At 40.6% G+C, this 15,959-nt stretch overlaps 1 protein-coding gene across 1 annotated transcript in view; it reads right to left on the bottom strand.

Annotated features, from left to right (window-relative positions):
• Nucleotides 1-15,959, bottom strand: part of scara5 (scavenger receptor class A, member 5 (putative)) — a 200,071-nt gene that overhangs the window by 105,669 nt on the left and 78,443 nt on the right. Inside the window, exons 4-7 of the mRNA XM_034162423.1 lie at nucleotides 13,783-13,982; nucleotides 8,438-8,616; nucleotides 8,083-8,209; nucleotides 6,162-6,330 (exon numbers count right to left, since the gene is read on the bottom strand). Of these exons, the coding sequence (XP_034018314.1) occupies nucleotides 6,162-6,330; nucleotides 8,083-8,209; nucleotides 8,438-8,616; nucleotides 13,783-13,982 (675 nt within the window). The remainder of the gene's footprint in view (nucleotides 1-6,161; nucleotides 6,331-8,082; nucleotides 8,210-8,437; nucleotides 8,617-13,782; nucleotides 13,983-15,959) is intronic.

The raw sequence follows: 15,959 nt of genomic DNA, 5'->3' as shown, positions 1-15,959 counted from the left end.
GCAGCTGCTCTGATGCAAACATCCTGAATAAAAACTGCTCTGACAAGTGCAGCAGTTATAAAAAACTCAAACTTTTTCCATGAAGTGAAATTTAATACAACTACATAAAATTAGAGTATATTGCTTTAGAAAATTTCCCAAATAATACACCCTGGAGTTTGCTTGGACACCATGTGTACTGATTAGGGTTAAATCTGCCAATGCAGACTTCTGTTTTTATTTAGTGATAAACTCAGCTTGTGTACATTTTCTCTTTGATTTCCATCTGTCCAAACTAATCAGGGACTGGTCTAATCAGTATGGCATGATGTCTGTCTCTGCACAAAGCTGTTTTCATTGTCACAATTTAAACACCACACCTCCAGCACTGAACAAAACACTGTGCACATACAATTTCATAGGACAGCAGCATTACAGAGAGGAGATGCAATGGAGACATCAAACTCTCAACGTCTCACTGGAGATGGAGAATCTGCAGGATAGGATAGAAGGAGGTTTGAACCCCGAGGTAGGATGTACACATTGGTTTTTGCAGGTGAAAATGATTTATTTCAGTGCAAATGCAGTCAGGGCTAGATGAATCAGATAGTGGACAGACAGACAAACAGGCATCCAGGCTGGAAGACAGATGCAAACTGGAGAACAAAGACAGATTGAAAACAGGCAGCTGACAGATTGACTTAAGCTATGATCTGACAAATGAGGGACAGTTGAGTGATTCAGATTGGGTAATATAGTGCATCCAGAAAATATTCACGGCGTTTCACTTTTTCCACATTTTGTTATGTTACAGTTCTATTCCAAAATGGGTGAAATTAAATTTTCCCTTAAAATTCTACACACAATACCCCATAATGACAACGTAAAAATAAATTAGCTAAATTTCAAAAAAGCTTTTTTTTTAATCCTGCCAGGATTCAATCCTGCCAGGACTTTTCACAAGTACAAGTAAGTCCAGGGATACTGGATCTCCAGCAGCCTTCATGAGTCTAGAGGGGCACTATGGACTGTAAAACATCAGGGGCAACTCTGAATGTATGCAGAATATAGTCCATCAGGGTCTGCTGGTGCTTGGGCCTTGGTGGGGCTAAATAGTGAATAAATGCATGCCTGGAGATGCTCATTCTGCCATGTCCTGCCGCATGTCTGGGCTTATGTTATGGACCATGTCGTCCCTGTTTGTTCTACTGTCTGGCCCCGTCCTATGATTTTCTGTTTGTTATACTTTAGTCACGTGTGAGTTTTGCCTTAGTTTCCCCAATAATCTCTTTTCTGTTTTTTCCTTTCTTACCCTAGTTTGTTTCTTTGTTCTCTCCGTGTGCATATTTTGGTTTTGCTCATCTTTGTTTTAGGTATTTTCTTTTCTTCACTTCAACATTTGTCACTGAACTCTCTTGTCTCCTGCACCAGTCCTTCCTCATCTTCATCTCCTTCACCGACACCTCCTTTCCTAAACCTTCCCAGCACCTGTGTCACATCATGCTATGATTACCTGCAGTGTATTTAAGCCTCGTGTGTTTTGTCTGTCACTGCCAGTTTGTTGTTCCTAGTGTCTTTGTTCCAGCCTTTTCTCATAGACCTGTTTGCCAAGTCGACCTTGCTTTTTTTGGGGGGGATTTCTCTTCTGTCTCAGCCCATCATATGTCGTCACTCTGTGTTTTTGAACTGTGCTTGTTTTTGACCACCCCTCTGCTTTAGCTTTTCGGAGAGGTGACAGATTTTTAAAACAGTCCAACCAAGTCACAACGCCCTACTTCACGTGACACTAGATGTGCCCCTGCAAGTGGGGATGCACACACAGTTGACATTTTTCAAATCAGGATGAAGGGAGCCCCCAAGAGACCCCACCCGCCAGGCTCTGGGGGATGACCTTCCACTGGAACAGTTTTGGAGTTAGATACCGCTTCTTCCATTTGAGCAGGTAGCTGTCATCGATAATCTCTATCCCACCCTCATAACACACTAGTTTCCTCTCATTTCACACTTGTCTTGCATCCACTTGGAGGTGTGGAGAAGTGTCACTGCCTTCCCACATTCCCAATGTGTCAGCAGGTAAATCCACCGAGTCCCATCACACACTCTCCTATTGAGGGAAATTCTGTTTGAGTGGATTGGTTTGGACCTCTTTAAACCATTAGAACTTATGTGTAGCAGTTCTTCTGGCTTAGGCAACTTGGTATCTCCAGGCAGGAGCACTGTGGAACATTTCCGTATAAAATGTTTTGGAGGTTCCCATAATTGCTCTTGAAGTCCAAATAAACCAAAAATAATGATTTTACAGTGGAAATGAACCATACCATTGTTGAGTTTGATCCTGTCTGAGACCAGCTCTTTTTATAGGGTGAAAAATGGTCTGTTTTGTTAGAAATGTGGTCTGGGGCAGTTTCATGTCACCTCAAATAACCATGTTAACAGCAAATGTTTGGGTTTAACAGAGCTGTTGGAAAATAGTCAATGGAAGGTCCTCATAAGTCTGTGTGCTTTCATGCCTCGGTTTTGGAAAAGACAGTTCCTACTGGTGGTGATCCACAAAAAATGCATTCTTATTAATAGTTTGTTTTAGCAAAGCTTCACATTATTAATCTTCTAGTTTCCAGAGACCCATTTGTTCATTCAGCTGACACTGTTCCAAGAATAATGACAATCTGTGAAAACACCAAATACAACAAAACAAGACCGACACAAAAGCTCAGGAGCATCCAGCCAACATGGAGTCTGCACAAAACATCTACAGTGCGAAAAAGAAGCACCACAGCAACAGTTATTTTACAAGACTCAAAGAGAATGAGCAAAACTCTGTGAGGCTATAGACAATACACAGGGCCATGAAAAAAAGTTTAGGAATCCTTCAGCTTTTACCTATCAAATTTTTTAAAACATCAAACTAATAATAATAATAATAATGATGATGATTAATAATAAAAAATAATAGAAGAAGCCAGAAAAAATAGTTTTTAGATGTGATAAAAACATCAAGGGTTCGGTAACTTTTCCACAGGATCACATGGTGTTTAATTCTATTTTTGGATTTATGGGTCCAAGTCAAGTCAAGCCAAGCCCAGTCTGGGAGCATGCACTGGTCTCACATCCATGTCACCATGGAATTAACCTTGGGTCTTGGATAGAAACCACCCAGGCAGAAACCCGATTCAAATCTGTTGAAGACTCTATCATATTAGATCATTTACAATTTGACAAACATTTATTTGTATGTTTGAGTGATTATTCCACTACTTCTCTGAGGTGGTTGGGGTAATTTCCAACAAACCTGCTGTGTGTATGTTGGATGACCCCAGAATTGCCCTCAGGAAGTCAAGGTCATGGGGATCCCATGTCCAAATGATAATTTTTCACTCCGATGTCCACCAAACTTGGCAGAGATTTGTAGATGGGTCCTGGAATTGCCCAGGTGACAAAAAATTTCTGACATACCAATCAAATTCTATCACTAGGTTTAAAGGTTGAAATGTAACTTTCTTTTTTTTTTCCGATTTGCATCAAATTTGCCGTGCTTATGTATGTGGGCTCTGGAACTACCCAAATGAGGTGATCATTGGGGTCAGGGTCATTGGGTCAATGATCAAAATTTATATTTTTTCACTCTGATTTGTTCCAGAACTACCCAGCAAGGTCAAATTTACAAAAATGTCAATTGTAAAAACAATTCACTTTGGGAAATGCCACGGTCAACGAATTTAACTTTCAACCCGATTTGGACCAAATCTGGCACAAAATGTATGTGGTTTCCCAAATTGCTCTAACAAGGTCTGTCAGAGGGCAATATTTTGGGTGAAGGTCAAGGCCATTGGGGTCAAATGTCAGATTGCTATGGACTTTACCATCTTTGTGTTGTACAGGGTTACCCAAAAACAAAAAAAACCAAAACAAAACAAAAAAACCCAGAACCCATAAAAATTGTAATAAATCCTGCAAAGGTCCAGCAAATTTCTTGAAATTTGGGGAAGGCATGTTGGGGAAGACGATTGTAGCAATAGTTTTCCCCGACATTTTGGGGAAGACGATTGGAACGATAGTCTACCCCAACATGTCTTGGTCAACCAAGGACAAGACATTTTGCTTGGAGGCCTATATACAGATCATACCATTTGGAGCGTAACTTTGAAAATAACATGACTTTTATGCAAAACGACCAAAATAACTGAAACTTTGGGGAGTGATTGTAAACAGACTGAAGTTTAAATCCAGCAAAATTCAAGAATCTGCTGGACCTTTGTAGGATTTATTACAAGTTTTATGGGTTCTGTTTTTCTTTTTGGGTCACCCTGTATAAAAGCTGAAATGACAAATAAATAATGACACTCACCACAGTGTGTCACAGTATTTCAAACACTGTTGTCCAAACATGATGAACAGATTATTTATATAAAATGATGAACTGTAAGCCATCAGTGCCAAGGAGTTTCCATCAAACCAGGAACATTTCCATCCAGTCATACTGTATGTGCGTAATATAATCACAATCATCTTTACATTTCACATATGCCAAATATTTAAATACCTCGTCTTTGAGTAATTTACTTCCTAGAGAGGTATACCCATAAAAATAACTTCAGGCGATGTTTTAAACCACTTTACTTGATTAGGTTTTGACTTATACAACAAACAGATGTGTCATTAACAGTTCTGAGTGAGCAAAAAGTTAAAAGCAAACTGAATGCATTCAATAAGAGCACAACAGAGGAGAGGACATGAAGAATGAAGACTTTAAACTTGGACATAGATGTTAAAGTACTGCTGGCTTAGAAGAGTTTAAAGAATTCGACAAACAAACAGGCGGCAATGACACAGCCGAGCGGTAATGCCTAAATTTAACCCGCAATTGTTTCCAGGTTGAGGAGAAACAGCATCACACCCACCACGTGTGAAGCAGACACAAGATCACGGTTGAGATTGGCATCAGTCAGCCTGCACATCATCCCTCGCCAGCATTACATCAAGACAGTCATATTTCAACCATAACAAGCCGGGGAAGCCATTAGGTCGCCTGGCAACAGGAAACACACCATGTCAAGTCTGATCAGGTCTGGACACGTAAAAACATTCCGAGTTACTCTGTATGGCGGGTTACTAATCCCAGAGTGTCAAATCATTTTTTGCATGCTACGGACACAGAAATTCATCGTCTATTGACTTCGAGGAACTATTGCACAACACCCATTTGCAGCAGTGAGCTCCACCCAAAACGGATTCTTTGTTCCCACACAGCGTTACTCTGTTTTGCAATCTCTAATTTCAGTGTGGATGCCGCTTTTTTAAAAATCTAATTTGTATTTTGTCTTTAATAAGGTTGTATTTCATGTTTAATATGGTTACTATGCCTCCTCCCCCCCCCCCGCCCCCACACACACATATAAAATGGCACAATGACCAACTCACAGCATTACTGTATGTCATCAGTATTCAAAAAAAAAAAAAAAAAAAAACAGGAACGAAACAGCTGGAAAGATTTGTTTCCAGATGATTAACATTTGGAAAAGATTGGTCAAAGATTAAGGTCAAGTAGCCCAAAATGTGAAGGCACCCAGACCACATACGGATCAAATTAAAAATAAAGCCCCTCATTTTCTACAATATTATCTACTCACCAAATTTTTAGTTAAATGTTGCTATATGCCAAACATTATTTTGTTCCAGAATGCATCCCGGATAACCTCCAAAATGTATTCACTTATTTCCTAGAACATTACAGTTTTCTTCACCAGACTTCATTGAAATCAGTTCATTACCTTTTGAGTTACCCTGTTAAGAGTCAAACAAACAAACAAAATGAAAAGAGCCAGTGGAAACATAACCTCCTTAGCATAGGCAAAAATATGTTTACCATAATATCTCCAATACCAATTTTACTACAGATTTGATAAAAACCTCATATTGATCAATAAAATATTTTTGATCACTTGGCATCCATGACTTCATGATGAAGTAAAACAGAAGCCATAACATGAAGGCATATATAGTAAAAATAAATCAAAACTAAACAAAAAATGCCTGACTTGTAATATCTTCACAACCAGTGCAACACTCACAGAGCTTTACTTTCAGCGCATACATAACCCAGATTAAAAGATAATAAAAGATTAAAATGGCAACATTCTGGACCTGTTTCCACAAAAGCAATGGTTCCATGTCACTTGTCTGACCTTCAACAATGGTGAGGTTCTTCAGGACCATGGAATATTCCCAGTCCTTCAGACGGAGGTCCTCTGTAATTTTGTTGAGGATCTCCATCTCCTCCCTGAGCTGGGCTTCGGTGTGGACGTGGGTCACCCACAAACTTGTGGTATCCTCCGTTATGTTCATGATCTGGATCTGAGAAGCAAAAGTTACAGGTATTGAGAGCTGCAAAGGCATGATTAGTGGATCTGCTGCAATGCGTACCATCTGACAGTGTGTGTTCCTCATTAAAATCAGCTCCTCGTGTGATGTTTGGAACTAAATCCTGCACTGAATGAGTTTGAGGTATCTGTGACATGATCAAAAGCTCAAAGAGGCTTCTTACATGTTTGACACAGATTCATACAAATTCATTCTTTGTTACCTGTCTATGTCCTTGGAGGAGCCACTTTTAATTTACACTGTCCAAGTCCATCCAGCTGTAAAAGGGTACTGACTTTGGCTGGGGAGGAAACCTGCATCAGTAGCTGGTTTCCATTACAGATTTGCATAAAAGTCAAGAGTTATTGTCAGAATGTCCAAAAAAAAAAGAAAAAAAAAAAAGGCAAAATTACACAATTTCCACTGGTTGACGGAATGCAACTGCTGGGTTTTATCTTCTTGCAATAACTGCCATTCTCGCGAAGCTTTGCAGGAACTATCACTCCAAGAGTCACGTGACAGATGGGTATGTCCTACTAAATATTTCCATCTCATTGTTTTTTTTCAAGAAATGTAATATTTCATTAACATCATCTCTTATAATGTTGAACAAACTAAGTCTCTTCCTCTGTCCTTATACACCGTGCCATGTACTTTAAAATGTCAACATTACCCTTTCTGTACATCATCTGACCTATACAGTGCATCCAAAAAGAATTCACAGCGCTTCACTTTTTATGTTATGTTACAGCCTTATTCTAAAATGGATGAAATTCATTTTTTTCTCAAAATTCTACACACAATACCCCATAATGACAACACAAAAAGTTTTTTTTTTGATTTTTTAAAATTTATTAAAAAAAAACAACAACTAAGAAATCACATGTACATAAGTATTCACAGCCTTTGCCATGAAGCTCAAAATTGAGCTCAGGTGCCTCCTGTTTCCACTGATCATCCTTGAGACGTTTCAACAATTTAATTGGAGTACACCTGGAGTAAATTCAGTTGATTGGACATGATTTGGTCTACATATCTACATATGTCTACATATAAGGTCCCACAGTTGACAGTCAGTAGTTGAGATAAGCTATTGAGATAAACACCGGCACCATCAAGCTTCAGGTCCTATACAGTAAAAAATGTGATACTGTGGTATAATAATATTCATATCATTATTAACTCATATAATTGGAAATATAACAGTTCTCTGTGGCCTTCAATTCTATCCAAAGCTGAACCACTGTATCACTGACAAACACACAGCATTTCCACCACGTTTGACCTTTCAAGATCACCAAGGTCAAAATGTCAGGTGATCAACAGAAAGGTGCTATGTGAATTCATATTAGTGTTCCATAGAAACCATAGGCTGTACCTGTAAACAAATTCCTCAAAATCATAAGTCCAAGATGTCTTGTGACCACAACTATCACCATATCTTTAAATAGTTCCTCTAAGTAGCCATGCTATGTAAATATCCAAAGCTTTTGGCCTAAAATTTGATTTTTAAGTCAACTTTAATTTTCAAGACTCTTGGTTCTTGGCTGACCCTCAAAACATTCCATCAAGATTGGGCCAAATCAAGTCAAAACTATGGGTTATTTTGTTTAAATTGGAACAGACGGACATACAGGACCTTTAAAACACTGGTGCACATGCATGTATAACTAAGCACTGGGATTATTCAGGAATCTGTGCAAGTGGTTTGTACAAAAAGTATTCAGCTATTTGTGAAAAGCAAACCTGCAAATCTTTGATCTTCAAATGATGGACACTGACATCATTGCTGAAGGTGTGATTGACAGCTCCAACTGTCCAGTTAACCTCATCCAACTTTTCTCTGAGCCCGCTCACCTGTCCTGAAGTTTCCCTGAAATATGAACACATATGCAAAAAACCCACTTGCTATCCAAAATAGTGCACACTCGGAAAACATGCCTTTTACATGGTAACCTTGATATTTTTTCATAAATTCAATGTGCAATTGAGATCATGTACCAAAATGTTTTTCTATGTTCTATGTTATTCTAACTCTGCATTAATTATTACAAATTCATGTTTTTGATTTAAGGTTCTCTGCTACAATGTTTGTGCAGACCTGAGCAAGTGCTCCTGGTCGCGGAGCCACGTGGCGGCTCGGGCCACCTCCTCGCTTAAGCTGGTCACGTTCCGGCCAGCAGAGCTGCTCAGAGAAGATAGTCTGTCATCTAGCTGCACCAGATAGCCCTCTGACTGAAGGGAGTGAGCCTGGAGGCTTCTCAGCTCCATATCTAGGTCCTGAAAGGAGAAGCAAACATTCTGCTTTCAGTGCTTTCACCCCCTTCACCTGAAGCGAGATATCCGCCCCTGCAAAATACACTGTCAAGTATTCCAAGACACTGACAGTTTCACAGTGTATTTTTGCACCTTATGCCTGTTACTGTCTGCGTTCTAACTGTTTGTATCTGCAGAAGTGATTATATTCACACACTGTTTGACCAACAGCATCAGGGAGTTTATATTTGGATAAAATTTTGCACAGAGATCTTTGAGAATTATCAATCATCTAGGTAATTATTATCAAAGAAATAGAGACACAATCAGATTAATGTAGCTGAAAATTTGAAAAAAGACCCACCTGAAACTGCATTTTGTGCAAAGAGCAAATTGTAGTAACGAACAACTTCAATGTTTTTACACTCAACAAAAATATAAATGCAACACTTTTGGTTTTGCTCCCATTTTGTATGAGATGAACTCAAAGATCTAAAACGTTTTCCACATACACAATATCACCATTTCCCTCAAATACTGTTCACAAACCAGTCTAAATCTGTGATAGTGAGCACTTCTCCTTTGCTGAGATAATCCATCCCACCTCACAGGTGTGCCATATCAAGATGCTGATTAGACACCATGATTAGTGCACAGGTGTGCCTTAGACTGCCCACAATAAAAGGCCACTCTGAAAGGTGCAGTTTTATCACACAGCACAATGCTACAGATGTCGCAAGATTTGAGGGAGCGTGCAATTGGCATGCTGACAGCAGGAATGTCAACCAGAGCTGTTGCTCGTGTATTGAATGTTCATTTCTCTACCATAAGCCGTCTCCAAAGGCGTTTCAGAGAATTTGGCAGTACATCCAACCAGCCTCACAACCGCAGACCACGTGTAACCACACCAGCCCAGGACCTCCACATCCAGCATGTTCACCTCCAAGATCGTCTGAGACCAGCCACTCGGACAGCTGCTGAAACAATCGGTTTGCATAACCAAAGAATTTCTGCACAAACTGTCAGAAACCGTCTCAGGGAAGCTCATCTGCATGCTCGTCGTCCTCATCGGGGTCTCGACCTGACTCCAGTTCGTCGTCGTAACCGACTTGAGTGGGCAAATGCTCACATTCGCTGGCGTTTGGCACATTGGAGAGGTGTTCTCTTCACGCATGAATCCCGGTTCACACTGTCCAGGGCAGATGGCAGACAGCGTGTGTGGCGTCATGTGGGTGAGTGGTTTTCTGATGTCAATGTTGTGGATCGAGTGGCCCATGGTGGCGGTGGGATTATGGTATGGGCAGGCGTCTGTTATGGACGAAGAACACAGGTGCATTTTATTGATGGCATTTTGAATGCACAGAGATACCGTGACGAGATCCTGAGGCCCATTGTTGTGCCATACAACCAAGAACATCACCTCATGTTGCAGCAGGATAATGCACGGCCCCATGTTGTAAGGATCTGTACACAATTCTTTGAAGCTGAAAATGTCCCAGTTCTTGCATGGCCGGCATACTCACCGGACATGTCACCCATTGAGCATGTTTGGGATACTCTGGACCGGCATATACGACAGCGTGTACCAGTTCCTGGCAATATCCAGCAACTTCGCACAGCCATTAAAGAGGAGTGGACCAACATTCCACAGGCCACAATTGACAACCTGATCAACTCTATGTGAAGGAGATGTGTTGCACTGCATGAGGCAAATGGTGGTCACACCAGATACTGACTGGTATCCCCCCCAATAAAACAAAACTGCACCTTTCAGAGTGGCCTTTTTATTGTGGACAGTCTAAGGCACACCTGTGCACTAATCATGGTGTCTAATCAGCATCTTGGTATGGCACACCTGTGAGGTGGGATGGATTATCTCAGCAAAGGAGAAGTGCTCACTATCACAGATTTAGACTGGTTTGTGAACAATATTTGAGGGAAATGGTGATATTGTGTATGTGGAAAAAGATTTAGATCTTTGAGTTCATCTCATACAAAATGGGAGCAAAACCAAAAGTGTTGCGTTTATATTTTTGTTGAGTGTATATGCTTAGTCATAAGAGATTGCTCAGCCTTTAACAGCTTGATTCTAGCTTGATGATTGCATTGTAGGAGAGAAATGGAAACATGCTCATTAACAGTAGAGGTGGGCGGATCGATCCTAATATCGATAGGTATTAAAGGCATTGCGCTGCGGTGGTTTGAATCATATTTGTCTAATAGATTACAGTTTGTTCATGTAAATGGGGAATCTTCTTCACAGACTAAAGTTAATTATGGAGTTCCACAAGGTTCTGTGCTAGGACCAATTTTATTCACTTTATACATGCTTCCCTTAGGCAGTATTATTAGACGGTATTGCTTAAATTTTCATTGTTACGCAGATGATACCCAGCTTTATCTATCCATGAAGCCAGAGGATACGCACCAATTAGCTAAACTGCAGGATTGTCTTACAGACATAAAGACATGGATGACCTCTAATTTCCTGCTTTTAAACTCAGATAAAACTGAAGTTATTGTACTTGGCCCCACAAATCTTAGAAGCATGGTGTCTAACCAGATCGTTACTCTGGATGGCATTTCCCTGATCTCTAGTAATACTGTGAGAAATCTTGGAGTTATTTTTGATCAGGATATGTCATTCAAAGCGCATATTAAACAAATATGTAGGACTGCCTTTTTGCATTTACGCAATATCTCTAAAATCAGAAAGGTCTTGTCTCAGAGTGATGCTGAAAAACTAATTCATGCATTTATTTCCTCTAGGCTGGACTATTGTAATTCATTATTATCAGGTTGTCCTAAAAGTTCCCTAAAAAGCCTTCAGTTGGTTCAGAATGCTGCAGCTAGAGTACTGACGGGGACTAGCAGGAGAGAGCATATCTCACCCGTGTTGGCCTCCCTTCATTGGCTTCCTGTTAATGCTAGAATAGAATTTAAAATTCTTCTTCTTACTTATAAGGTTTTGAATAATCAGGTCCCATCTTATCTTAGGGACCTCGTAGTACCATATTACCCCATTAGAGCGCTTCGCTCTCAGACTGCGGGCTTACTTGTAGTTCCTAGGGTTTGTAAGAGTAGAATGGGAGGCAGAGCCTTCAGCTTTCAGGCTCCTCTCCTGTGGAACCAGCTCCCAATTCAGATCAGGGAGACAGATACCCTCTCTACTTTTAAGATTAGGCTTAAAACTTTCCTTTTCGCTAAGGCTTATAGTTAGGGCTGGATCGGGTGACCCTGGACCATCCCTTGGTTATGTTGCTTTAGACGTAGACTGTGTTTCATAATTATTGTATGGCCTTGCCTTGCAATGTGGAGCGCCTTGGGGCAACTGTTTGTTGTGATTTGGCGCTATACAAGAAAAAAGTTGATTGATTGATTGATTGATAATATCGATACCAATGCTGTTGTTGATAATGAACGATCCCCGTGTAAAAAGATTGATACTCAAGCTTTTTTTCTCTCCCGTACGCACTGACTGCTGTGCACGCAGATTCATCAAAGTCTACTCTCTGTCTGTAAGAGCAGCGCTGCGCTGTGTCACACAACACGGAGCAGCACACCCTTGTATTGTGGTTTGTCAGCCCTCTACCTCAGGAGATTTTGTTTTAACTTGTCTTGAGTGATATTTTTTTTAAACAAAAATGTTGATTGTGATAATAAAGTATTTTGTTGTCACGTACAATGTTTGGCGAAATTCTATCTTAGGTCTTTTGGATCCTTTGGATCTATGATGCTTAAATATGAAAAAGTATTGGTATCTGTATCGATATCGGCGATACAGGGCCTGTATTTACTTGGTATCAGATCAAAACCAAAATTCCCGGTATCACCCACTTCTAATCAACAGCTCAACAGAGCTCTAAATGAACTCAAACTACATTTCTGCAAATCATGAAGTTGCATAGTCACTCGTATTAATGCTCGTAGACAGTATCCTGGAGCAATAACAACAGGAGGCACAGATCTAAGATCACGCAACATAGTAGGGCAATCCCTTGGGAGAACTTCCCTCCAAGAGGATATGCTGCAGTTCACAAATTGGACTGCAAAGTATGTCCAAAATGGATGGCCCATAAATACAACTGGAAATCTGGTGGCCATGCTGATAGTCCAAGAACATAAAAAATGGCCAAATAATATTTATTTGTGGAACAAACTGAAATTTTCAGAATAGTTATAAAAAATGTGTAGAATCACATACTCAAGGTTCCCAAAAATCCCCCTTGTGGCTTTTTCAAAATTCAAGATGGTGTCCAAAATGATTCTCCAGATTTTCTTTGGCCCTATCCTGAAAATGTCAACTTGTTTTACAAAATATCCATCTTTTAGTACTAAAACTCTTGGACTATATGAATATTCTGTGGTAGAATCACCAGCTCGTATGCCCCCTCTACTGGGAGGTGATGCACTACTTTTGACTCAATTCCAGAAGGAAATCTTGGTTAGGATGTGACATAATCTATTAGAAGAGGGGCTAGATACACCGCAAAGGCCTGACAACAGCAAAGATTTAGGAGAAGGTGGTGGTCAACTGGATTATCAAAGTGATGCCATCGCCAGTAGCTTTGTGGGTAACAGTACAATGACCTCCTACTCGAGAAGACAATGCCAATCTAGTACCACTTAGGTTTTAAAACCTTCTTATCTGCTGTGACTTTGTGGAGAGTGCTCTGCAGGTACCATGGAGGAGGTGTTGCAGTGCTTCCTGGATGGTTAAGTGCAGGATTGAGATGCCTTAACCCCAACCCTGAACAAAAGTGAATCCGGTCTCCTTGTATGTCCACGTCTACATTATCGGAGAACTTGAAAGTAGGTATAAGCATAAGAATTTGAGTTATACGTGGTCCAGACAGGAATCCTCCCTGAAGAAAGTACAACAGGTGGTCCAGGTTGAGTATGACCATGGACTAGACTGTGTCCAGTCAAAGTAAGACGGTGGGGTTTGAGTTGCTAGGAATGGTTTTTACCTCTGTTTGGACCTTGGAGAGAGTAATATTGGGTTCAGCAGGTATTCTGCCCCTAGATGATCTAACTTCGGTCAATGTTTATTGAGCATGACAAAAAATAAACTATGGTCTTACAATATTTCAAAGTTATTTCAAAACTTAAGTCCTGAATTATTTTCGATCTTAAACCTCATTCTGTGATCCTCCTTTTCTCTCTTGATACATATTTTTTGTGCTGCACCTTGATGAGGATTTCCAGTTTCTGCAGCCAGTCACTGTGGTTCTGGAAAAGGTTTTCTAATTTCCAGATGTTCTCCAGCAGGTCGGCTTGATTGGACATGTCACCCAGGTTCTGTTGCAACAGCTGAGAGCGCTCTGACATCCGGGTTACGTTCTCCATAAGCACCTCCTGCCGCTCTGAAGAAACCTGAGATCGAGAGACTAGGGAGGGAGAGTGAGAAAAAGACAGAGAGGGACTATTACTTTGGCAATCTTCAGCTATGGCCACGCCTACCCACATCAACCATCAGTCTTACCAAGTGCAGTATTATGTTAAATGAGGATCTAAAGGTGTTTCTCAAACTTTTGCTGACAATAACATGCAGAAAATGAACTATTACTATGTTTTTGGGTCCAACATTGAGGTCGGCCTTTACGCCTTTATGGTTTTGTATTTTCTCCTTTGTGAAGTAATGAGAAAAATCTGTTGTGAGCATGTTGCGTGGTAACGGCTCAATACCCGAAGAGATGCTGTATTCTGGAACCAGATCCTCAGCATAAGGTTAGGGTGAAATCCACTTTCCAGAACATTCAAGCGTTAGAATAACAGATCCTTGGTTCAAATGGAAAACAAAAAGACTTAATGTAAAGTTTATCTTTGATGAAACCTGACGCCTTTTTGTTCCCCGTCTACTCCTCCATGTACATGCGTTTTTTGAGAACAATGCATATCTGCAGGGCTTCAGTGCACAAAATCCACATGACTGTAAATCAACTGAATTACATCAATCAATCTGAATTTCCACTTTTTAGATGTGTTAAATTTATTGCTACTGCTATAAAGAAGGGAAATAGTCTAAAATACTCTTCACCACAAAAGGTATTTAATTGGTAAATGATGGTCTGTCGACAGCAGTGTTTTTTCAGCAGAAGATAAGAACATCGTGAACATAACTATCACAGTTTCATTATGAACTTTGACCACAAAACCAAGTGTTAAACCTTTAAGCTGCCGCCTGGAAAAGTGAGGACCGGACAAAATGTCCTCCTTTGAAAGGTAAGAAGATCAAAGTACTCAGTACTTACAAAGATATGTATAAATGAGTACCCACTATACACACATATTCATATGAAGGAGAAAGAGGAAGTGCAAGTAACACACACACACACACACACACACACACACACACACACACACACACACACACACACACACACACACACACACACACACACACACACACACACACACACACACACACACACAGACACACACACACACACACACACACACACACACACACACACACACACACACACACACACACACACACACACACACACACACACACACACAATGCAGTTTGACAGCAGAATGGATAACAGACAGAGCCTGACTGATATGGACTTTGGGGGCTGATATTCATCCAATAACATCAGATATTATTTAGTAAAATATTTATGATACTTGCATACATATGAGATCTGTTAGAAAAGTATCGGACATTTTTTTTCAAAAACCTGATGGATTTGAATCACGTGTGCTTGCATGAGCAAACCTTGAACCTTCGTGTGCATGCCTGAATTTTTTCACACCTGTCGATTGCGTCATTTTCTGGCAAGCAGTCTTTGTGTGAGGACGTGTGTTGTGCTCTAGACGGATTTTCATTGCAAGGAAAATGGCAGAACGACTGGAGCAGCGCTACTGCATCAAATTTTGCCAGAAACTGGGTGACAGCCAGGTGGAAACCATTTGGATTATTCAGACAGCTTTCGGTGACGATCCTATGGGCATCACACAGATTAAGGAGCGGTACAACCGGTTTAAAGACGTCCGCACAACGGTGGAGAGCGAGCCGCGCTCCGGTTGGCCATCAACATGCGGAAATGACCAGATCATTTCCAAAGTGAACGCTGTGGTGATGTGGGACCGTCGTGTGACTGTCTGAGAAATTGCGGAAGAGGTGGACATCAGCACTTTTTTGGTCATGAAAAGAGTGGTGGCGAACTTCATGCCGAAGCTGCTGACGGCGGAGCAAAAGCACCTCCATGTTGAAGTCTCACAGGACATGCTGTGATATGCCCACCTCTTCCACAATTTCTCGGATAGTCACACGACTGAAAAGCTACCAAAAGCCGTCTGAATCTTCTGAATGGTTTCCACCTGGCTGTCGCCCAGTTTCTGGCAAAATTTGATGC

This window comes from Thalassophryne amazonica, chromosome 21 (genome assembly GCF_902500255.1).
Source record: "Thalassophryne amazonica chromosome 21, fThaAma1.1, whole genome shotgun sequence".
In the NCBI taxonomy this organism is placed as follows: domain Eukaryota; kingdom Metazoa; phylum Chordata; class Actinopteri; order Batrachoidiformes; family Batrachoididae; genus Thalassophryne; species Thalassophryne amazonica.
This window is presented reverse-complemented; position numbering and strand designations above follow the sequence as displayed.